This window comes from Chrysemys picta, chromosome 2, assembly GCF_011386835.1.
Source record: "Chrysemys picta bellii isolate R12L10 chromosome 2, ASM1138683v2, whole genome shotgun sequence".
Classification (NCBI taxonomy): domain Eukaryota; kingdom Metazoa; phylum Chordata; order Testudines; family Emydidae; genus Chrysemys; species Chrysemys picta.
Genome location: NC_088792.1, coordinates 96,378,566 through 96,404,538, shown reverse-complemented (window position 1 = coordinate 96,404,538; position 25,973 = coordinate 96,378,566). Strand labels below are relative to the sequence as shown.

At 42.3% G+C, this 25,973-nt stretch overlaps 2 protein-coding genes across 3 annotated transcripts in view; one reads left to right on the top strand and one right to left on the bottom strand.

Annotated features, from left to right (window-relative positions):
• RALA (RAS like proto-oncogene A) overlaps positions 1-19,728 on the bottom strand; it is a 46,816-nt gene extending 27,088 nt beyond the window's left edge. The window contains exon 1 of one of the 2 annotated variants that reach the window (XM_065583826.1): positions 19,452-19,728. The gene's annotated coding sequence lies outside the window, so the exon portion shown is untranslated. Of the gene's footprint in view, positions 1-18,898; positions 19,035-19,451 lie in introns of those variants that run through there. The other variant, XM_024106439.3, reaches the window with a different exon arrangement.
• The window catches only part of LOC101932396 (mediator of RNA polymerase II transcription subunit 1-like), a 45,248-nt gene continuing 38,287 nt past the window's right edge, over positions 19,013-25,973 (top strand). Inside the window, exon 1 of the mRNA XM_042844787.2 lies at positions 19,013-19,141. Within this exon, the coding sequence (XP_042700721.2) occupies positions 19,088-19,141 (54 nt within the window). The 5' untranslated portion in view covers positions 19,013-19,087. The remainder of the gene's footprint in view (positions 19,142-25,973) is intronic.

Below are 25,973 nucleotides of genomic sequence, written 5' to 3'. Positions count from 1 at the left end.
ACTCTGTCCCCATATCTAGTCAAGGAACACCATCATAGGACCCAACCACATCAGCCACACCATCAAGGACTCATTCACCTGCACATCTACCAATGTGATATATGCCGTCATGTGCCAACAATGCCCCTTTGTCATGTACATTGGCCAAACTGGACAGCCTCTACACAAAAGAATAAATGGACACAAATCGGACATCAGGAATCCTAACATTCAAAAACCAGTAGGAGAACACTTCAATCTCTCTGGTCACTCAATAAAACAGACCTCAAAGTGGCAATTCTTCAACAACAAAAAACTTCAAAAAACAGACTCCAACGTGAAGCTGCAGAAGTGGAATTAATTTGCAAACTAGATTCCATCAGATTAGGCCTGAATGAAGACTGGGAGTGGTTGGGTCATTACAAAACCTAAACTTAATTTCCCCAATACTAATTTCTCCCTACTGTTACTCACACCTTCTTGTCAACTGTCTGTAATGGCCACTCTTACCACTTCAAAAGAGATTACTCCTCCCTTGGTATCCTGCTGTTAGTTGATTTCTCTCGTTAGATGGACTTAACACTTGGTAAAGCAACCCACATCCTTTCATATATTTATACCTGCTCCTGTATCTTTTACTTTGTAAATCTGATAAAGTGGGTTCTAGCCCACAAAAGCTTATGCCCAAATAAATTTGTTAGTCTCTAAAGGTGCCACAAGGACTTTTTTGCTGATACATACTAACACAGCTACCACTGAAACCTGTAATAAATCTCAAGCTCTCCTTCCTACACCATCATCTCATTCACACATTAACCTGCAGTTCTCCCTGTCTTCATAAAACTGAAAGCATTTCAAAGAATGCTACTGTCAAGCAGTCTCATGACAGTGAGTGCCAACCACAGAGCAGACTGTCAAGAAGGGCACCCCCCCCCACAAATTGATTTTATGTTTTATAATTATTTCACCAATCTAGTAACACATGTCAACTCCACAAACCCAACAGCCTTACCATGGAGTCTAGTCCCCTGGGCACCGAGGTCTTTCTTGCCATGCAGGCAAGCCTGCGTTTGTGATACATGGTCCCTTACACCAACATTCACAATATTCAGGTTACTCCCAGTCCTAGAGGGCCAGTCACTTAACCCAGGTCAATTGCATCCCAGATCTCTCAAGATAACACATAGCCAGTAATCAACTAAAGATTTCTTAAGAAATTAGGAGTAATTTACAAGGTTAAAGCAGGTAAATACACAAATGAGTTTTAGGTTTCAAAAGGTAGCTACTATACATGCAAGGTTTATATGTCCCTTATGGCTAAGCCAAACTAAGCAGCTTGGGGATTCCTTGCTTATGCTTAAAAATATTACCTACTCTGAATTCCAAGCAGCATAGCGATACAGTTCCTTCTTGTCAGACATTGTTATTCCCCCTCCCTCAGAGTTCATGTTGAGGGGATGAGTTTATGTGCATGTCAGGTCCTATCTTTGTGGGTGCTGTGCGGGAGCAATCAAAGTCTTTCTCCTTTGATGCTTCACAATGGCTCATTTGGTTTCAGTAGGCCATGTTGTAAGCAGGACCAGCACTTTACATTATTAATGCTTCTTTCCTGTTTGGTGAATTACACAATTAGAGGTTTACAATGCAAACACTCAATATATCTCTATACTGTGGGCTACAGATGTTGTAAGGGAGATCAATACATGGAGCATCCTACAAGGATTTCATCAAGTCTGAACACTATACTCATTCTTGTCAACTTAACATCTATTTTAACAATGCTAACACACAGGTGAGCCAGTATGGCTTTCAGCTACACACCTGTCAATGTTCAGTGAGGCCTAGGAGTCTGTCAGCATCACAGCTACTATGGAGGTCCTGGACTTCAATCTCTTACCCACGGGTACCACAACCACAGGCTTCCCCCCAGCACTGCCTCTAAGTCTGTCTAGAAGTCTTGTGAAGTCTACAACCTTCACACCAAGCAGGCAATCTACCATGCCTTTCTCCAGTCATCACAAATCCAATTATTATTACCTGGCTCATCCTAGTAACAGGGGTCTCCATGAAGGGGTATCTGGAAGGAGGCTCCCAACTATGGATTTATTTCCCTCTGCTCCAGCTTGATGGTCTCCTCCCAGACTTTAATCCTCACCAGCACAGACGCTGCCAGACTGTGGATGGGACCATTCTATTTTGTCCCTGAAAGCCTTCTCTACTACTTTGTCTCCCTTAGCTTCTTCAGTTCAGACACTCTAGCCTCAAGAGCCTGTACTGTGTCTGAGCGCCATGAGCCGTTTTTACCATATGCACACATACTCAACCTGCCCACAAGGCAGGTAATCCTTCATGCTGCATTCAGTGTAATATAAAGGAAAGCCTGCACTGCTGCTGGACTTCTGCCTGCATTATTTTTACTCTTGCAGGGTCCTCTTTTTTGGGTCGGGGGATGTGATTTTGGTTTAAGTTTAGAGTATTCTAAACATTGAATTCCCCATCAACTGCCTCACATGCTCCTGTTTAACTCCTCTGATTGTCTAGGAGCTGGCTTTTTAAAGCAATGTTTTCTGAGTTAGTGTCCCCCCCCCCCTCCCCCCATCAGAATCTAAAGGGGTTAGAAAGCCAAGGATAGCAGAAAAGAGCCTTGTTAGTAAGCTCTCTGTCTAGCCTAGCAGGCTGTGCAGCTCATCACACAGTCCTGCAAACAGACCACTCTATACTCTAAGTAAGAAAGCAAACTAAAAGACAAGTTACACTTAAAAGGAGCAGCTCCATCTCTCTACCAGAATGACAGCACAGATAGTCTCACACCAGCAATGAAGCAGAGAACTGCAACGGCTATCAATTAAGTTGATGGTCATAAGCTTAAGAGGAGTGAATTCTTCTGAGAAATCACCTTTTAAGTGTTGAGGGTTAAACCACTAGCAGACATGATACCCTAGTGCATATCACTAGACTAGCATCTCCAACTTTGCGTTATAGTTAATACTAGAAAATGCCCGTTTTGTTCTGCCCAAAAACATAACCATTCATAAAGTAAGCTGCGTTAGACACTGACCAAATTAGATTTTTATAAAAGCATTTCTACTCTGAAAATTACTTAAATGCCACCCTTTTACACAAGCCCATCCTTCAGTCATCTACTAACGGAAATGTTTCCACTGTTTTAATCCTGCTAGTGCTGGAGCCAACTCTACCAAAACGCAAGCTGAATTCTATTCCTTCTCATGCAACAGATTTACTAAAAGCCCACCATTTACACCTGTACAACCCTCATACTTTTCATGGGGTTTCAGAGGCATAACATAGGGGCCATAGGATCTGCAGAATCTTAAGTATTGGTGCTGGAGGAGACGGAATGAACATGAGTTGAATTTCTAGCTAGGTTTTTACATGCCATACATCCAAGTGCTGGGACTTTGTATTAAACCAGTACTGCACCTAGCTGAAAGCTAGTTTTTCAGTTTTCTGACTGGGCTTATTGGATGTCCTTTTCTGCAAAATGGCTCTCTCCTACATGAAGTTTGGAAATATTAGCTTCAATTAAACCTACTTCCATGAGCAAATCAGATTTTCCATTCTGGTGAGAAAAGGGGCATGTTTTCTTGAAGTATGTTTGATTTCAAACTAGTGGAAAAGAGTCAAGGAAGAGTGGCTTTATGCCAATTCTGGTCTTTCTACTGTATATAGTTTTAAACACCTATACGTTTTTGTAGAATCAGTTCTGCTTCAGTTTCCCCTCCCCACAATCGAAAATTATGTTTTCCATCAAATACATTGACTCCTGCTTACTGAAACCTTACCAAGAAACTCCAGCTCAGACTACAGTTAAAATCCATTTGAAAGACATAAGTGGCTGTTACAATACAAAACTGTTTTTCCAAGAGTTAACCCTTAAACTTTGTAGTTGCAAATGAGAGCATTTATATTTTAGATAGGCTTTTAGCATCCACTTCAGAATATGCCAAACTGAAGCCATGATATGCTGCTGAGCTCCAGCCTGCAGCTAGCTCCAAAAACTGAGTGCTTTTGCTAGGGTATCCTCCGCCAACCCCAGGTTTTGAATGCAAGACTTACCAACTTGTCCTAGTTTTGGACCAGAGAAAAGCATAAATGAGTATTCTTTACTTTCATAGGTGTCAGAAATTAGGTCCTGTCTCACTCCATGACTATGTTAAACTTTTGGTCAGTTTTTAAAAAAAGCATATTGAGACAGTATATTAAAATGATATAATACTTTCACTGCAAATACTTAGAGGCAACAAAGCAAACAGGATCCTCCACAGGACGGTCACACAACACTAAGGATCAGTTAACTTAGGTACAGCCACAGACAGATGAGCTTGAGAAGCAATCATGTTTAAGCCAAAACTGTAATCTATCTGGACACCGACGTGACAATTTTACCTTCAGGCATGTCACTCACTTTGAAAAGCGATCCCGACCAAAAGCCATATACACAACTTTTAATAGGCTTATTTACATGAGTAACAGTCAAGTGTATATTTGATTCCTGCCCTCACATGCATTTCCAGATGTAGAAAATGAGTTTGCAAAATACAGATTCCTGAAGAGAAGACTAAGTAAGGTCATGCAAAGTATGTATTTCAACACACTCCCTTAACTGACATATGCAACGACCTCATTAACACCCAGGTTCAATGCTCTTTGCTATAATTTATAAATCTATTCACAAGGTAACATTCCATTTACTATAAATATTTAAGGCACCTGTCATGACAAAGTAGTGGTTGTGCAAGCACTCAAGAACTCCATAGTTAAAAACAAACCTTTTTACAGTTTGCAGTCTATAATTGAATCAAGTTCCTCCCACATGTGTTGCCTCCTTTTGCTAGCACAACAGAATGAGACAGGGTGCTGACACCTCTCTACTTGGGAATGCACTCCATTAACTTCCAGTGTGATAAATGACGGGGGTAGCTCTCACCCAGCCACCAGTCAGTAGCTATAGAAGAATCCTCCTTAGCAGCTGTACCCTAATTGCCTTAACTGTAAAGAGTTAAGAGAAGCTTAACCTGAATTGGCACCTGACCAGGGAACCAATAGGGAGGCTGTACCCTTTCAAATTGGAAAAAACGCTGGGGGAGGTTTCTTTGTCTCTTGGGCTGGAGAGAGGGGAAGGCAGCAATAAGCTGTAAGGTTTAAACCAGGTATGGAAAATCATCCGCATCATACCTAGAAACCCCTCATTTGGAACCCCAGATTGTAAGTAGCACAGGAAAAGACAAGACAGATGCAATTAGGAACCTTTTTGGTTTGTGGATTCCTCCGTGCTAACCCCAAGTGCTTTTATTTTGCTTGTAACCTTTAAGCTGAACCCCAAGAAAGTTATTTTTGGTGTTTAATCCCTAAAGCCTGAGTTTCCAGATGTGTACCTTTTTTTTAAAAAAAAAAGAATCCTTTGATTCCAAAGTCCTTAGACAAGGGGTTGGTCTGTGCTCACATTGCTAAGGCAACTGGTTTTTTTTTTTTTTTTATTCTCAAGTCTCCCCAGGAAAGGGGTGGGGGAGGGAGGGAAATAGGGATTCCAAGTGATCCTTCCCTGAATATTTGTGAAAATTTGGTGGTGGCAACAATATCTGTCCAAGGCAGAAGATTGTGCCTTGGAAGAGTTTTAATCTAAGCTGGTAGAAGATAAGCTTAGTGGGTCTTTCATGTGGGTACCCCAGAGTTCAGATTTGGGGGGGTATACCCTGACATCCAGTAAGACAAGAATGCTAGGTTTTACATGTCTGACACTTAACTCTATGATATTTGACTACAGCTATCAGTTTCCTCAAACATGAAGTAGATGGCTAAAATAAAGTTGAAAAACAGTCACAATTTTCCTTGCAATCAACATTTAACTTGCACTTGTAGCTCAGTTGAAAAAAAAAAAAAAAAACTTTAAAAATGTCGGAGCTCATCTGAGTTTTAGAAGAGAGTCTTTTAGTTGTCATCTTTGGTTAGATTTTCAGTTCTGGAGTTGTTACAGTGAAGGAGAAAGTTTTAAAGCACATTTTCAGCAGCTGTAGATCCCAGAAGCTTCATATGTATTTACAAGTTTTACATGCTGGAGCAAATTAGCTTAAGTTTTCCATGCGACTAGACTCACACTGGGGGGGAAAAAATTTCCCTTTCTGAAGACACAATTTAGTCTTATTTGACATCTGGAAAGAATCGGTTCACTCAGTTTCATAGTTTGAGTTACCATACTACGCCGTCGTGTGTGTAGTTCTCCTCTAATTCAAGGGTCATGAAACTTACATTTTTCTGTAGATGTGTATGTTAAAATTTTGGTTTTAATTTAAAAGACAATTAGTACAAGGCATTTTAACGGATCAGATACAAGTTTACATGTCAAGGAAGAGGAAGAAGCCAATTTGATATTACAAAGTCTCCCAACAGTTACAGGTTCTTCCCTTTCCTCGATCATAACAAGGATGAAGAGTACTGATCATGTTGGTCCTAGGACAGATTCAAACTCGTGTCAGTTATCCAAGATTTCATCTTGCACTGGGTTACTTAGCAGCAAGTATCCAAAGACTATTTCCCATTAAAACCATGAAGTTAATTTAGAAACTTAGGCCCAGATAATGCAATGACGACATCTGCCTGGGCAGAAGCTATTACAAGATCAAAGCTGAAGTTTCTAGGAAAAACTACTGAATTTTAAAACCTGTTTTCTGCAAAGTTGCTAGCATCTTACCTTGCTATATTTGTGTTTTAACATCAGCTGACTATGTTTTGAGTAAAGAGGATAGGAATAAGTTTAAAACGCTTTTTAAAACCCAACCTTTTTCAGACAAGTCTATTCAGCTATTCCACTGTTATGCTGTAGTTAATATAAACCAAATGAGTACTGAGAAGCCAATAAAAGAGGAAGGAAAATCCACACTGGTACAACTTCCTTATCCCCACCCATTTATATTCATACACACTGCAGTTTTAGTATTTACCAGGAAAAGGACAATCAAGAAAGAAATAGCACTCTACTGCAGAAGTCCCCATAGCATTTAGATGTAAATTACTGATGTATTGAATATGATAGTGACATTTCCTCTTGTTCTTGTGCTGCACAATATTCATTAGGAAAAGACTTGATATTTAGAAGTAGAGCACTTTTTCCTCCTTTCTAGCCCCCAATAAAATGACCCCTTTTAGAGGGCAAATTTCTTCAACAGAAAGAAGCCATTTATTTGGCCCAACATGTTCAGAAACCCTAAAGCCTACTTTTATCATAGAGCTCAGTCCTCTTATCAAGTGCATCTAGGTGCCTTATAATCTCCACTTCAGTTTTCTTCCTAGTCTCTGTGACAGGTTCGGTCAGAGGCCCCCTTTGGACTGACACCTGACATCCGAGCCAGGTTTTCCCTGCCAGCTTGGGACTCCAGAACCATGCCTTGTTGAGCCAGACAGGCTAGCCAGACAACACAGACCCAGGTCTGGCCCACACCCCCAAAGCTGCAGACTTTAGCCAAAAACTGCTCAGAAGGTCATCTCTCTCAAAAACCCAGCTCCCAATGGGATCCAAACCCCAAATAAATAAGCTTTATAGAGAGTAAAACAGATACAGGGTAACCTCAAATTGTCCGCCCTCTATAACAAAGATATGCACAGCTGTTTGCTTCCCCAGGTATTAGTCACTTACTCTGGGTTCAATAATAAACAAACATGATTTTATTAAGAATAAAAAGTAGGATTTAAGTAGTTTCAAGTAATAACAAAAAACAAAGTTCCCCAAGCAAAACAAAACACACAAGTCTAAGCCTAATACATTAAGAAACTGTTTACAGGTAAATCTCACCCTCAGATGTTCCAATAAACTTTTCACAGACTAGACTCCTTAGTCTGGACTCAATCCTTTCCCCGGTACAGTTCGTTAGTTCCAGCTCAGATGGTAACTAGGGGTTCTCATGAGTGGCAGCCACCTCTGTTCTGTTCCCCCCACTTTTATAGCTTTGGCCCAAGGTGAGAATTTTTTGTCTCTCTGGGTCCCCACCCCTCCTCCTAAATGGGGAAGGACCAGATTTAAGATGGATTTCAGCATCATGTGACATGGTCACATGTCCTGTGAGACCCCAGCCTCCATTCTTCCTGGGCTGGCTTACATGAACACAGGAAGGTTCGCAAGTAAACAGCCATTTACAGCCAAATTGTCCTAGTCAATGGGACCCATCAAAATTTTAAGCCATCAACAGCATACACTTTGCATAATTACAATAAGACCCCAGAGTTACTTTATTCCTCCTCTTTGTATCATTTTGTATCTGAAGCTAGAAATATATATTCAGTAGGTTATAATCTTTGTTATGAAACCTTACAAGAGACTGTTTGCATAAAGCATGTTCCAGTTACATATTTACACTCAAGCATATTTCCATAAAACATATGATGTGAAATGTCAGTCTCTATTTGCTACCTTGTATAGCAGGGGTCGACAGCCTTTCAGAAGTGGTGTGCTGAGTCTTCATTTATTCACTCTGATTTAAGGTTTCTTGTGCCAGTCATACATTTTAACGTTTTTAGAAGGTCTCTTTCTATAAGTCTATAATAGACAACTAAACTATTGTTGTAGGTAAAGATTTTTTTTTAAATGTTTAAAAAGCTTAACTTAAAATGGAATTAAAATGCAGAGCCCCCCCGGACCAGTGGCCAGGACCTGGGCAGTACGAGTGCCACTGAAAATCAGCTCGCATGCTGCCTTCGGCATGCGTGCCATAGGTTGCCTACCCGTGTTGTTTAGCAAGTATATCTTGCTTCTATACCATCTTTGACAGTGAGCTCAGGTCATTCAAAGTAGGCTGAGTTATGCTTGATTAGTGCATTGACAGGAGACTTCCACAAATATCCAAGGTGACAACTTAAGAGGTGCTAGCAATTAAGTAGGTGGCATTCCTATGAACGGTACTGAATATTCTATCATGAACAAAACTGTTCAATAAGACAAAAAGCAAGGATTTACATTGTCAGCTTTAGACTTAACAGCACAAGCAACTCAGCAGTGCACTAGAAGCTATAAACAAGCAGATTTGTATGCTTACACCACTTTTTATTTAGTGTACTTGACTTGTGATTCCAACCTTTAAGGGCATATTTCGCTCATCAGTTCTGATCATGGGTTAGCTTATTGACTGCATGTTTACACTCTTGATTAAAAGTCAAGATTTGAACTACAGTAGTATTCAGACCACAGTCACCATCAGGGCCCCACTAGGCCAATTACATAGTAATTGTCTGTGCAATTACATAGTAAGAATCTCTGCCCTGATCAGTTTACAGGTTACAAAACTTGATCGTACAGAAGCCAGCCATAAAGAGGGAATTTCATGGATTTAAAGAGTTGTTTTTGTGCTTAAAGTTTTTAAAGCAAAGCTTCAAAGATTCAGGTGATGTATTACTTAAGTGGAATGTTAGCATTATCAGAATTTTCCATTGTTAACATAACTTGCTAGAACAAATGTCCTTTAATAATTTTCATGCCAAGATAATTCTCACTGGTTGATTTGTTTAGTATCTGACTTCCAATGTGCTCTCATTTTGATAGCCTTGAGTAACAAATGACAGCAAAGTGATTAAGGGCTAGATTCTGCCAGCCTTGGTTTGTATAGTACCTCAGGCCACATCTACACTATAAACTTCTACCAGCATAGCTATGTAGTCTGAAATGTAATTTGCAACAGACAGCTGCGCCAGCAAAGTGCCCTAGTGTAAACAAAGTTATACCAGCAAGACTGCTTTTCTCAATACAGAATTTCACTTGAGGGATGAAATATTGGCAGAGGTACAGTTTTTGTATGTGCAACTATAAGCACTTTGCCAGTATAGGACACTGGTATAGCTATACTAGCAAAGCCTTCCAAGCATAGACCTGGCCTTACTCTGAAGTCTCATTGGCTTGAATGGGGTTACTAACAGAATAAGGGATTACTCAAAGCAAATAAGATTGCAGAATCTGGCAGTAAGTGTGCAATACTTTTCCAGTTATATTTTTATAAAAGCTCTCAGGTTTGGAACAGTACCAGTGACATAGGGAAGGGTAGGAGAGACGTCCTGGAGGCCAAATTTAGGCTGCTAGGAAAGAGACTGCCACCATAGAGGCCCTGGATTTCAGTCTCAAAAATGCTTCCAGTTCCACACGCAGGGCCTGGTAGGCAGGCAGAGCTTCAGAGTCTCAATGCATGGATGAGAATGGTGTAGGGAGGAGTGGTTTAGATTTATTAGGAACTGGGGAAACTTTTGGGATGGGGGAGCCTATACAGGAAGGATGGGCTCCACCAAAACCAAAGTGGATCCAGACTGCTGGCACTTAACATTAAAAAGGTTATAGAGCAGTTTTTAAACTAAGAGATGGGGGAAGCCAATTGCTGCAGAGGAGCCTGTGGATCAGACAGAGACTTCTCTTAGAGGACAGTCTATTAATAGAGATTCTCTAGGTTTTAGTCAGGAGGAGAGGATGGAAGAGGATAAAGTATGGGCCAGATCAGATGAGAAAATTCACAAAAAAGAATGACACATTGGAAAAGGGCAGACAAAGAAACAGTGACAAGTACACAAATGCTAGAAGTCTAAATAATAAGATAGGTGACCTAGAGTGCCTTGTGTTAAAGGAGGATATTGATATAATCGGCATCACAGAAGCCTGGTGGAGTGAGGACAATCAATGGGACAATCATTCCAGGGTACGAAATATATCATAAGGACAGAACAGGTCATGTGGGGAGGGTGGGGGGAGGAGAGTGGCACTATATGTGAAAGAAAATGTAGAATCAAATGAAGTAAAAATCTTAAATGAACCCACATGTTCCATAGAATCTCTATGGATAGTAATTCCATGCTCTATTAAGAACAGTAGGAATCTATTATCGACCATCTGACCAGGCCAGCGATAGGGACGATGAAATGGTAAGGGAGATTAAAGAGGCTATCAAAATAAAGAACTCAATAGTGGGGGATTTCAGTTATCCCCATACTGACTGGGTACATGTCACCTCAGGACAAAATGCAGAGACAAAATTTCTTGCTACTTTAAATGATTGCTTCTTGGAGCAACTGGTACAGGAACCCACAAGGGGAGAGGCAATTCTCGATTTAGTCCTGAGTGGAGCGCAGGATCTGGTCCAAGAGGTAACTATAACAGGACTGCTTGGAAATTGTGACCAACATTTAACGTTCCTCTGGGGGGAAGAACACCTCAGCAGCCCAACACTGTGGCGATTAATTTCATAAAAGGGAACTATGCAAAAAGGAGGAAGTTAGTTAAACAGAAATGAAAAAGGTACAGTGACTAGAGTGAAATCCCTGCAAGCTGCATGGACACTTTTCAAAGACACCATAATAGAGGCCCACCTTAAATATATACCCCAAATTAAAAATAACAGTAAGAGAACTAAAAGAAGAGCCACCGTGGCTTAACAGCCATGTAAAAGAAGTAGTGAGACATAAAAAGGCAGCTTTTAAAAAGTGGAAGTCAAATTCTAGTGAGGTAAAGAGAAAGGAGCATAAACACTGCCAAATTAAGTGTAAAAACATAATAAGAAAAGCCAAAAAGGAGTTTGAAGAACAGCTAGCCAAAAACTCAAAATATTTAAGTACATCAGAAGCAGGAAGCCTGCTAAACAACCAGTGGGGCCACTGAATGATCGAGATACAAGAGGAGCATTTAAAGACCATAAAGTCATTGCGGAGAAACTAAATGAATTCTTTGCTTCGGTCTTCACAGCTGAGGATGTTAGGGAGATTCCCAAACCTGAGCCATCCTTTGTAGGCTCCTCAAGTCTGAGGAATTGTCAGAGACTGAAGTGTCATTAGAGGTGGTTTTGAAATTAATTGATAAACTTAACAGTAACAAGTCATCAGGACCCCAGATGGCATTCACCCAAGAGTTCTGAAAGAACTCAAATGTGAAATTGTGGAACTATTAACTATGGTTTGTAACCTGTCCTTTAAATCAGCTTCTATACCCAATGACTGGAAGATAGCTAATGTAACGCCAATACACCTCTACCCCAATACAACGCTGTCCCCTGGAGCCAAAAAAAAAAAAAAAAAAAATCTTACCACGTTATAGGTGAAACCGCGTTATATTGAACTTGCTTTGATCTGCTGGAGTGTGCAGCCCCATCCCCCCGGAGCGCTGCTTTACCGCGTTATAGCCGAATTCATGTTATATCAGGTCACGTTATATTGGTGTAGAGGTGTATTTAAAAAGGGCTCTAGAGGTGATACTGGGAGTTACAGACCAGTAAGTTTAACGTCAGTACCAGGCAAATTAGTTGAAACAATAATAAAGATAAAATTCAGGGCTCTGGAGCTGTGCTCCAGCTCTGGGAAAAACCTGCAGCTCCACTGCTCCAGGCTCTGCTCCAAAGCCCTGAAAATTGTCAGAAACATAGAACAAATTGTTGGGCAAAAGTCAACATGGTTTCTGTAATGGGAAATCAGGTCTTACTAATCTATTAGAGTTCTTTGAAGGGGTCAGCAAACATGTGGACAAAGGGAATCCAGTGGACATAGTGTACTTAGATTTCCAGAAAGCCTTTGACAAGATCCCTCACCAAAGGCTCTTACATAAATGAAGTTGTCATGGGATAAGAGGGAAGATCCTTTCATGGATTGAGAACTGGTTAAAAGACAGGGAACAAAAGGTAGGAATAAATGGTAAATTTTCAGAATGGAGAGGAATAACCAGTAGTGTTCCCCAAGGGTCAGTCCTAGGGCCAATCCTATTCAACTTATTCATAAATGATTTGGAGAAAGGGGTAAAAAGTGAGGTGGCAAAGTTTGCAGATGATACTAAACTGCTCAAGATAGTTAAGACCAAAGCAGACTGAAGAACTTCAAAAAGATCTCACAAAACTAAGTGATTGGGCACCAAAATGGCAAATGAAATTTAATGTGGATAAACGTAAAATAATGTACACTGGAAAAAACCCCAACTATACATACAATTTGATGGGGGGCTAATTTAGCTACAACTAATCAGGAAAGATCTTGGAGTCATCGTGGATAGTTCTCCGAAGACATCCACGCAGTGTGCTGCGGCAGTCAAAAAAGCAAACAGGATGTTAGGAAGCATTAAAAAAAGGAATGGAGAATAAGACAGAATATATTATTGCCCTTATATAAATCCATGGTACGCCCACATCTTGAATACTACATACAGATGTGGCCTCCTCATCTCAAAAAAGATACTGACATTAGAAAAGGTTCAGAGATGGGCAACTAAAATGATTAGGAGTTTGGAACAGGTCCCATATGAGGAGAGATTAAAGAGGTTAGGACTTCTCAGCTTGGAAAAGAGGAGACAGGGGAGAGAAGAGGAGAGATGATATGATTTTATATACCTCTGAGTGGTGTGGAGAAAGTAAATAAGGAAAAGTTATTTGTTCCCATAAGAACTAGGGGCCACCAAATGAAATTAATGGGCAGCAGGTTTAAAACAAATAAAAGGAAGTTCTTCACACAGCGCACAGTCAACCTGTAGAACTCCTTGCCTGAGGAGGTTGTGAAGGCTAGGAGTATAGAAGAGTTTAAAAAGAACTAGATAAATTCATGGAGGTTAAGCCCATTAATGGCTATTAGCCAGGATAGGTAAGGAATGGTGTCCCTAGCCTCTGTTTGTCAGAGGGGGACGATGGATGGCAGGAGAGAGATCACTTGATCATTACCTGTTAGGTTCATTCCCTCCGGGGCACCTGGCATTGGCCACTGTCAGCAGACAGGATACTGGGCTGAATGGACCTTTGGTCTGACCCATTATGACCATTCTTATGTTCTCCCTGTTATTTATTTGAATACATGTCTCTGCCTATATGGTTAAGAGCACATGTGGGGTTTTTAGGTGGATAGTCTCAAAGAGCTGAAGACTAGAATCATAATCAGAGATTGAGATTAGCAGTGCAGAAAAGTCATCATTTCCCTCAGCAAAATGTAAGTGAAACAAATACCAATGCTTTAAAAGCATACTTGACACTTATGCCTGCCAATCAAGTTACTACTACACCCCTGCAATTTAGAAGAATAAAACAGATTATCTTGTTAATAGTATTTATATTCCATTTTAAACCCTATGTGCCATTTTATACCCTCCATTTGCAACCCCACCTATAAGGTCACTACCAGCAACCTTCATAATTCCATAATTGTCACATAAGTTTTATTTAAAAGTTAACTAGAAACCTGATCTCTAGGACTGTTCAGGGAGCAAGATATCTCCTGAGAATTCTACTGATATTAATCCAATATATATATTTGATAAAGAGTGTTTGTTGTTAACTATAAAATAGTTGATCAAAAACAGAAGTTAAAAAATGTTTGTAGAGTGCTATGCAACCAACCCTCTTTACAACATCTAATGCCACAAAAAGGCGGTGCTGATTTTACATTCTATCCCCCCCCACCTGACTTCATTTTTGAGATTTTCATTCACAACACCTGCTTCTGCTGTTATTCTGAGCTTTTGCAAGACTCTGCAGTAGAAAACTGACTTTGTTGTCAGTTTCACTGCTGCCACAGAGATTTGAGAAACTGAAAAGTAACTCATCTCTGATCAGTTCACTTGTGGCTTATGGAAAGTCAGAAGCATTGGTAAAAGGCGTAAGAGCCAGCTGTTAGCCCCAGAGAGGCTATGGTTTCCCTCCTCTACCCCTCTCTCTCCTCCAAGGGGCTAGAAACATTTAAATGAAAATTTAGACTGCAGCCAATAGTACTTGCTTATGAGACTTTCCTACTTACCAAGAGTAAATTTTCCCCAAGCCCCCAAGAGCCAGAGTAATCATGAAATAGCTAATTATTCTAGCAAAGAAAATCAGAATGTATGAGATGTTTTGGGGAAGCTATCAATTTACATTTAGTAAATCTGCCACAATGTTATGCAAGTTTCCTTTGTTCTGGTTAATATATTGTCACTGAAACCTAAGTTTGGAGAAGTGATACACCTCCTAAACATGCAACATAATTATACTTCCATAATATTGAGTAGGCTATTATATTGGCTATAGCGTAGCCAATTGATGTGGTTTAAAATAAATTTTTAAAAGCAAATTAATAGCTTGACACCGAGAACTAGAGGTGTACTAGAAGTCTGCCATAAACACATGAATTAGTATACAAGTTTGCTGGCTAGTAGATGCTCTTTAGATGTGTTAACAGTTACTTATCCCAGACCAAATTCCAAAGTTTCTCTTTTGCCAAGTTAGCAGTCACTAATTGATTCTATACTAAATTTTGTATTTTTGTGCTTCCTCTGTTAGAATTCTGAGGTTGCTGAAAAAGAATGCTGAAAGTTGCCAAAAAGGTCCTCATAAGCAACTTTCAGCACATATGACAGCATAACATGCTAAATCCTCAGTTTATTAGTTTGTCATGCCTCAGTTTCTAACAGCCCTTTGCACCAGCAGTAATTTTAGATCTTATATCTAACATGTAACATGTTTAAAGACAATCACATACACGAAAATGTAATGCACCCCATGTCTTGCAAGTTATTTTAGTCAATTGAGGGGGCATTTTCATATTTAAGAATATATTCAGGGATGTTGAGTGCAGTACACCTAGCAGAAGACCAAGGAGGCATTAAAAAACAAACTGTTCTTATGGCAGTGAACATAAATACTTGAGCAAAATTTGGGCTGTAGCTAGGGTGACCAGACGTCCCGATTTTATCGGGACCGTCCCGATATTTCCTTGTTTGTCCCGCGTCCCGACCGACGTGCGGTCGGGACAACCGGACAAACAAGGAAATGCCCCGAGCCTCGAGCCCGGAAGTGCTCGCGCCCCCCCCCCCTGCCCCGACTCCGCCCCCTCCTCCCCCGATTGGCTCCCTCCCCGAATCCCCGCCTCTTCCCCGGGCTCACCATTCCCCCTCCCTCCACAAGTGCTGGAGGGAGGCCCGGGAGACTCAGAGGAAGCGCGGGGCCGGGGTGAGTAACAGTCCGGCCTGTCCCAGTGCAGGCAGGACTCAGTTGGGTGGTTGGGAGAGGAGGGGGGCGGCCCGCGGGGCCAGGCGACGGGGGAGGAAGCGGCCATGGCGCTCGGCGGCTCTGGTGCCCCCGAACCCCCCGAGCCGGGGCCTGCAGCAGCGCATACGCTGGGCCCAGCCCCTGGCTAGGCACGTCTGGGCTGCCCAGCTGGTGCTATCCCGCGGCGGCCCCGGGGCGGAGGCATCGGCAGCCCAGCCCCGTTCGTTCCCCTGCGGGACCCGAGCGGGACGGGGGGGCTGGGGCCTGCTGCCCCCACCCCAGGGCCGCCGCGGGATAGCACCACCTGGGCAGCAGCCCAGACGCGACTGGCCAGGGGCTGGGCCCAGCGTACGTGCTGCTGGGTCCCCGCAGCAGGCCCCGGCTCGGGGGGTTCGGGGGCGCCAGAGCTGCAGCCGCGGAGCGCCATGGCCGCTTCCTCCCCCGCGGCAGTAGGAGCTGCAGCAGCGGCTGCTCCCGAGTCCCGCTGCCCGGGGGTGAGAACAGCCGCCGCTTGGCCCCGCGGGTCGCCCCCCTCCTCTCCCTACCACCCGACTGAGTCCTGCCTGCTCGGGACCAGGCCGGACTCTTACTCACCCCGGCCCCGCGCTTCCCCTGAGTCTCCCGGGCCTCCCTCCAGCACTTGCGGAGGAAGTTTTTTTTTTTTTTTTTTTGGGCCCCGCCCCCCCCCCACGCGCCCCCCCACGTCACACCCCCCCCTCCCCCCCCGCGTCCCGATATTTGTCTTTGGTGATCTGGTCACCCTAGCTGTAGCCATCTCCAATCTCTTCTAACACCTAGTTGCTCCTCTTGCCTTTCCTTAATAGATTTTATCCATCATTACTTTCTCCCTCCCCCCCCCATTTTGTGAGAGGTTTATTTGTACATATGTCCCCATGAAGAGGTCTTGCCTCTTATTCCCTATAGAGTTTATGCATAGTGACACCATATGAAATGATTAGATGTGCTTGTGACAGTCATCTTAGGTTTATCGTTCTCTCCCCAATGCTGCTTCTGTTGGTGAAACTGGACATGTGGATGACAAAATCTCTTGTGAAGGAAAAAGCAAAGCAACAGCATCGGTTCTTTTATTAAAGAGACAGTTAACTAGGATATTCTCATCTGTTATTTGTGGACATTGTTGAAACATATCTAGTTCTCAAGACATATTGGTGCACCATGAAACTGCATCCTTTTCCCCAATTAGGCAGAACCCAAGTTGATTGAAAGCAAGTTCAGATGAGTCAATAATAGAATTCAGTGTTTTGTCTTGCATAATCCAGTTATTTCACTCTACCACTGGCTCTGTTTGCCAGGTGTTTTATTTTTTAGGAGTGGGAGGGAGTCACTATTATTTGTCCCTATAAAAATGGGGGACAGAAAACAGAAGCCCCGAACACTGATAATACATATTTCTAAAGTAATCTAAAGGGTGGAAATTGATACCTTTAACGGAAATTTTCCTTCATATTTCACTCTTGTGACTCTATGTGTTAAACTTCCAGAAGGAAATCCTCAGGAGTCTCAATATTTCCTCATTCTATTAGAGCTATTTCCTCATTCTATTAGAACTACTCAGACTTTTGTAGAAGTTTAATATAAATTTGTTGAGGTGCCTCCTGTTCAATGAATGAAAGAAATGGGGAAGGGGAGAGAAATCTACATTTCTTTTAATAATAGATTAAAAAAAAAAATCAGTCTAATGATAGCCCTTGTTAAACTACTGTAGTATCTGCATTTCTTTCAACCACCATCTTCCTCCTGAAATTAAGCAATTCACTGTTCTGGATAAACCCCTCTTTGCATTTCAACCTTGATTAACCCCACACAGACGGATTTAAAAACCTAGATGTGAAATGTTGCTGTGGAAACAGAGCTAGAAATATTAACAGCACATTTGGCTGCTAGATTGACATGTTTGTACAGAAAGCCAGATGTGAACATTTCTACTGATGTTTAGCACCGTATAAAGAGGACTATTGGAGGGGCTGTATATTACCCAACCCTCTTGTGAAGGCATCACCTGCTGTAATCATTTTCCTGGTTGAAAAGAAATTGAGATATGATGAAATTTTGAGGTAGTTTCCAACTCAGAAGCTATAAATGTTGATCAATCCCTACCAATGCATTTCAATGTTACTGCTACACATGCATATTCTTGCATGCAAGCCAGGATATTATAGTATAAGAAGCAGTGCTCAGCATCAGAGTTGGTTAACGTACATCCAACTCCCCCACACTTAGCACACTTGATCACTACAGTGAATGTATCCCCGACCAGTAAATCATGGACTACAAAGCTGTTGGAATTGGATTTCTGCAGGGATTCACATATAAAATAAAAATAAAAATCTCAGTATTTTTGGCTGAAGTTATGCAAATCAGTTCTCAAATACATGCAAGGCTATATATAGATACAAGACTGAATCATTACTAGCCTAATCCAGCAACGTAAATGTAAAGTTTTAGGAATTTAGAAAACGCATTAATATACCTACTTAGTATTCCTTCCTATGGTTTTTGTTATGCAGGACATTATAATTAAGTCCAAGGAGATTAAGAGTAATAGAACATGAACTACCACACAAAAGAACCACCGGCAATTAAGTTTTTGCAGTAAACGGCTCCTAAATGCAGCCTAAGAATGTGATGAACACAATACCCTAAGAATTCAGTTGCTCTCACAGATCTCGGTCATTTTTTGAAGTCAAGACTAGATATTAGAAAACAATTAACACTGCATCAGAAGTACACTTAGAACAAACAAACAAACCAAAAAAAACATTCCTACATAGATAAAATAGGCGCGCGCCATTGTTACAGCAGAGGTGTGGGCCGCTGTTCAAACACTAGAACAATAAAACTTGAGTAACCTAGGTGGCTGATCTACAAATAAAAGCTTGGCTTAAAGCCATTTTAAAAACGAGTGAATCAAACTATTAAAACATTACAGCAAATACCCATGATTTCAGGCAACTCATTTCCAGCCTCATCCGAGTACACGCACAAGCCAAACTAACAAGATGAATGATAGGAGTTTCTGGGACAAGGTCCCACCCATTCCCGCAGCGGACGGCCCGGCACGTTCACGCCAAGGCTGGCCAGGGAGCGGCCAGCTCCGGACGGCAAATGAGAGACGACCGGCGGGAATGAATGAGCCTCCCCAGCAGGGGCAGCGCCAGCGCCGGACACGGCCGCAGCGGGTAGCGGGACCGGCCCCGGGAAGGGAGGAGCAGGGCGCCGGCGGCGAGAAGCTTTTAACCTTCAGGGGACGGGAAATTCAGGTCTCGCCCTGCGGGAGGCACCGACCCACCCAGCCCCACTGGCACAAGCGGGCTGGGACTGGGGGGGAACCGCCTGAGGCGCCGCAGCCAGAGTCTCCGGGGAGGGGCCGCGCGGGATGAAGCCCCGGAGCGAGTTACCCGGGGTCACCGAGCCCTCCCCGCTGTGTGTGTGTGGGGGGACAGCCACAGGGCGGCGGCGCCGCCCCCCCCCCCCGCCGCCCGGGCTCACCTGCGCGGCTGTGGTGGTGGCGGCGGCTCTTCTGGGGGGGTCTCGCGCCCACCGCCGCCTCCTCCGGCCGCCGCCGCGCTCAGAGACGGCTTCGCGCTGGGCTGAGGGGGGCGGGGGAAGCGTCCGCCCAGCTCCGGAGAGACTCTGGCTCCGCGCAGGGCTGAGAGCAGCACCCGCCACACAGGGCTGCTTCCGGGGGCCGGCCGGGCCCGGGTGGAACCTGCTTCCGAGTAGGGGCGGAGCCAGGCAGGCAGCGACTTCCGGGGAAAACGGGGCAACAGCGCTTAGTGCTATAAGCTGTGAGGCCGCGGTCTCTAATAGGCTGGAACGGAGGGGCGGGGCTATGTGAGGGGCGGGGCTTCAGTGGGGGACTCGGACCGAAAGGGGAGGGGCTAATTCTGCTTGGCGGGGGCGGGGTTTGGGAGGGGCTGGGAAGAAGGGAGCGTACCCAGGGTGTGGGGGGACTAGGGGCGTGGCTGTGAAGTGGAGGGGCGTGGCTTGTGTTTACACTCTCGCCCTATACACTGAACTGTGGGGTGAGAGGAAAGCATGGGAGGAAATCGCACATCTCCCTTCCTCTCTCTCTCCCCAAAAAATGTTTTCAGCCTTTTAATAAATTCTTGCAAAGAAAAATGCCCCAGTTCAGTGCTGCCTTCCTGGCTCTGCAGACAGATTGTCGAACTAGCCCTCCACAGTTTGTAGACTGCCCCCATTCAGCTCAATGCAGCATTAACTCTGGAATATAATGACAGGTTTCAGGGTAGCAGCCGTGTTAGTCTGTATCCGCAAAAAGAACAGGAGTTCATGTGGCACCTTAGAGACTAACAAATTTATTTGAGCATAATTTGATGTTCAAATAAATTTGTTAGTCTCTAAGGTGCCAGACAAGTACTCCTGTTCTTTTTTCTGGAATATAATTGTATCATGTTGTAATGTCACTGTTATTAATTCATTTTCCCCTGATATTTTCAACAGAATATAAAAACTACTGTGGGTGAGCATCAGCAAAGTTCCACACTTTCTGCCCACCCCAATCTAACTTTCAACTTCTGAATCATTTAAATTGCACAAAAGGGTTTTCTGCCCAAACTCTGGTGGGAGTGCACTCTACTGCTAAGTATAATTTGAGCCCCAAATTTCATATTTTTGTGTATGTTTTTAATTTATTTTTATCTCAATTTTATTAAAGGTTTCAGACTATATCACGAATTAATTAGAGACAAATAATAATTATCACATCTGTGAAGTGGTAATAATTGGCATGTATTATATAATAGTACAAGTATTAACACCTGATCAACACACAGGACTTTACAAGCGATTGTGCAGTTATTAGAAAATAGCCCTAAACAGAAGAAAGTAGAAGGCAATAATAAAAGGAGGGAGGAAGAAGGAAATCCCCAGGTATGCACACTGGGACAAGGGACTTCTCACTGTGAGAATATGGACATTTAGGGCATGCTCAGTGTTATCTTTAATTGTTGATTGGCACTTGACTTAAGAAGCAGTTAAAAAAATATCCAAGTTAGGTTGATAGATGAGAAAAGATAGATAGTAAGAATGCAAAAAGTACAATATGGAGGAAAAAAGAAAACTGGGAAAAGCCTGCATTCCAAGCTCCCAATCCAATCATTCTTAAAGTATTTCCTGCAGGTACTCAGGAAGTCAGCACAGATGTGAACTAGCAGCAACATAGTTTTGGATTAGAACATAACAGCCTGATTTTCAGTCTGCCCTTAACCGAGCCTCCCCTTTACACATGGCAATAACTTGGACAATTGCACACAAAACAAAAACAACAGGTATCTAGCATCAGTGACTGCATTGATCACAACTTTGGCAGTTTATCATAGAAAGAGAAGCCGTCTCTCCTTGAGGCTGGACCCAGGCCATTTAGGGATTTATAGGCCAAAACCAGCCTAGTGGATTTATTTCTTAGTTTTCAAAATGAGATTTCATATCAGAGCTGGATTGTATTTTCTAATGAAAAACTTGTAAATACTAGATATAGCATGAGACATCAGCCATCTTGATCAGGTGTAGGATGCATATCATCAGCAATCTTCTGGTTCCATTAGTGGATCACTTTCTTAACTGCAGGCATGTAAACTTCCTTTATGTGTACATACTTCCATATTTAAGATGTTGGAGGTTACATCATCTGTTAATATTAGTAACTAACTCTCTTGATTTCTTTGTATATTACACATTCAAAGTTAAATTAGATTTCTATTAGAGTGAGTACTGGTGGATTTTTTTAAGATACCCACCTGACTCTGATGATCAGCCAGAAATCCTACTATGGTCAGAACAGGCTTTTCAGTTAATCAAGACTGCCATGGTCTGTCTATAAACTTCTGTTTAAAAGGTAAGGGTCATATCTGAGAAGACCACAGTTTTTAAACCAAAACCGGTGAAATCTTTCATTAGATTGTCATAAGATGTTGAGAACAGAAGTGTGTTTAGAGTGCGTTTTGACATCTGGTGGGGGTTGGAAGTGTATGTGTTAGTGTCTGGGAGGAACAGGTTGGGGCACGTGTCATTAATTTTAAAAAGATTATTATTTTTAGTGAGGGCAAGAAAGACCAGAGCTTTCCTCAAGGGGAAGGAGAAGCAGAGGAAAGATATTCAAAAGACTGAATTTAGGTGCAGTGACAAGGTAAGAAGGAAGGGATAGTCAGAAGTTGAGATGGTTCTATATTTTGTGGTCACTCAGTGCCCAGTCAGAGCAGAATGATTTACAGTAACCACGTGAAACACAGGGATAATAGGAGGAGACCACATTTCAGTGTTATAACAATATCTCAGGGGAGCTCCTTGTTAACTCCTTAATAACCATATCTTGTACTAATAAACCCTTGACTTAAACAGAAATTTGTTTCAAAATTAAGAACAGCACAATTTAGTACCATTACATAAACAGTAAACCCTGTTATATTATCAAAAGTGAGTACCTGGTCTGCATGTTTGGCTTATCAAACTGTAACACTTCAGTAGTCTAGTCAGTTCAGGACATCACTGGTAATTAGAACTGGCTGAAAATTTTTGAACATTGTTTCAACAATGGATGCAGAGGATGGTGATGGCGGGGGAGATTTGTGCAAAAATAATGAGGGGGGATGTGCAAAATTTTTTTTTTTAATATTTTGACCAGCTGTAGAGCTGGTTGAACATTTTATAATCATTTAATGCTGCTCTCTGTGCTCACTTTTCTCCACAATGTCAAATCCTAGGCATTTAGCCAGTGTTTGGTCAATCTTTCCGTGGGATGTAGCTTCTTTGGCCTCCATGTTTATTATGAGCTAATTTTTGCATCTCCCATAGAGCTTTAGAAAATGCATGGTACAATATCACAACATGGGAACATTCCAATGAAGTCATTCTAATAAAATGCTCAATTCTATGAGCATGTTCATCCACACAAACTGACCTATCTTTGACCCTACAAAACTAAATCAAAGAAATCTGATAACCTGGGGCTAAATATCACCAAATTATGGAAGACAGAGGAAAACAGATGCAAAACATTCTGCATGTGTCACCCTGGGGAGAAATTCATACATTAGCTGCTTCTTAGGAGTGGAAATAGTAGCAGCATGGAAGGAATAGGAGTATGAGCTTGTATCTGGACACAGCCTAGGGATAGCAGGGGATCCCAAGCCTGCAGATCTTGGAGCATCTGTATAGAATGCCTGCTCTTTGGTAATGCCAGCCACCCACCTCAACAGGTGGGGAACTTGATGGCACTGGCTTCATTTGGGACAGCCCCTGCTGAACAAGGGAGAAGAACACAAGCAGAGGGGATGCAGGGTGTCCCTTCCCTTCAGAGTCTCTAGCCACCCATTCACTAGCTTGTGGAGGAAGAGAGCTGATTGGTCCCCTGCCCTTTTTCATTAATTTAAACCCTAGCACAGTGCCATCTAAAGTCTCTTCTGGCTCTGTTTCAGCAGCTCTACCCTCCTTGCCCTGGATGGATAGCCTCAGAGCTGTGTTCTACAGATCACCTATTTTGGGGTCGGAGACAACTTTTTTCTTCCCATTGGGTCAAATTGGCAAAGGCCTAAGAAGTTTTTCATTTTCCTCGCCAGATCCTGGAGGTGCAGTTTAAGTTAAATAGGAATAAGATTTAATAATTAATGATAGTACTCGGTAAGGATGTTAGTTCATTGCGGCTTGTGGCCGGTTTCTAGTGTGGTTAAAAGGAATGGTTCCCAGAAGTAAAAGACCTGGGATTTCACTGGTGGGCCTCAGGGGATAGGGGAAGATCTTATGGTCTTTGGGGGCTGAGGTCCCCACATTAGTACTCTCTGTCCTCCTGGAGTGGCATGTGGTGGGTAGTAGGACTCAGAATAGTGAGCTGAGTCTTAGTGGTATGATGAGGAGAATCTACCCCAAGTTATATGGTGGGAGTCTTGTAACCCCTGAAATAGAACCACTTAACATGCCTGGGAGGTAAGAGTATGGTGACAGGGTGAGTAGCGCCCCTCCTCTGTGTTAAGTTTAATAAAGTTGCAGTGCACCACTTAAAATGCATCTCTGTGTTTGTTGTCTGCATTCGCTACTGTGTCTCTGTCAATATAGCCAAGGTCTTCTCACATGTAACTGTGACTGAGTCAGCGCTGTGCTGTTGTTGGTCCTCTGGTCTGCAACTTTGCACTGCCTCCTGTTATGAAGCTGGGAGATGCTGTGAATCAGATGTTAATGCTGCCTAGAATGTCTGCCCCTTAGTTTCACCATCTCTTTCCAGTCAGCCATACACCCTGAAATCCCATGGAGCTCCAAATGTCCATTGTTGCTGTGAAGGGGCTACTACCAGTAATGCAGGGCTGTAAGTCACCATGGTACGCTGCAACTGTTCTCCTTCTTTTGTGTTCCCTTACCCCTCTGGGGGGATCGATCTAAGTTACGCAACTTCAGCTACTTGAATAACGTAGCTGAAGTCGACATACTTAGATCGACTTACCGTGGTGTCTTCACCGCAGTGAGTCATCTCCTGCTGCTCCCACGTCAACTCTGCTTGCACCTCTCGTGGCGCTGGAGTACAGGAGTTGATGGGAGAGCGCTCGGGGGTCGATTTATCGCGTCTAGACGCGATAAATCGATCCCCGCTGGATTGATCGCTACCCGCCGATCTGGCGGGTAGTGAAGACATACCCCTAACGGGTAATCATCCACCTTCACTTTCCACTGTACAGAAAGAAGGGACCTCTCCCACTGAAGTCAATGGAAATCCCATTTAAGTCAGTGGAAGTCTTTTCATTGATTGTAGTGGGAATTGGATCACTTCTAAAAAAGCACCTATTTTCCCATTAAATAAATGTCTATGATTTTTATTGACTCTTTTTCCAGTTAGATATAGTCATAGTTCTGCCAATTGTCAATCATTTGAGATGACAAATGTCATTTTTATCCTGCAGCCCAAACTAAAAGGTTTTATATTTCATGGTAACAAAGCCTATTTCACAATATCTTTTTCCCCCTTCTGATTTAAAACTGAATATTTTTGAAAAGTGGGAAATGTGAGCACAGCTAACTTGCCATCTGGTCACACATTAGCAGTGATTGTACTTCTGTGGTTCATTAAACATTGGGATGCATGCAAAACACAAGATAAGAGTTTACTGCAGTTCTTAAACACAGAATCTTAAAGGAAAATATTTCCCACTGAATTCAGCGTCCAGTTCTAAAACTACAATTCCACTTTAAACTAGAATTATATATCAATTAATCTGCCCTGGTATGCTTTTACAAAACAAACTTCTTTACTTACGTAACAAATATATTTTTTCACTATTTATAATTTGTTTAATTTTTGCATTTCACTCAGTTAATAAAATGAAAATAGATTAGTCAATTTTATGTTTGCTTAAAGTCATTTAATAATACATTTCACTTTCAGGTTCTCATGCAAACATGGGATTGCAAAGGCTTCAGTGGAACACTTATTGGGTTGTTTGTTTGTTAAATTGTTCCATTGGGATTAAAAAAAAAAAATGTCATGGAAATATTTCTCTTGATGCTAGGTTTTGTATAACCTATTTCTATAAAATCAAGGGCCTGATTCTCCCTTACTTTGCACCTATGTAATTATTTACACCTGTGCTAGGGGAATGTAAAAATAAGCTGTCTAACATCAAATCAACAGAAATATTTCTGAGAAAGTCTATTAAAATTCTCTGGACCAGTTTAAAACACAAGGTGCAAGGCAGTGAGAATCAGGTCCTGCCTGTCTTTACAGCTGTGAACTAGGATTTCTAGGCATGTGGCAATTGTCTGTTTTTGTCTACCAGCACATGTACTAGTATGTATACAAAACATGCATGGAAATGTTTAGTGTGTTACTAACCACAGACTTAGACAATTTTATATTTGTCAGGTCTGATGTTGCATATTCCAGTACAGAGTATGAAATCCAAAGCAGCAAAAACTTTTCTCTTTCAATTTATTTTGTATTATAATACACAGTATATATACACACACAAAATATATATAATTTAAGACTGTAATTTTAGCTCAGGGTTC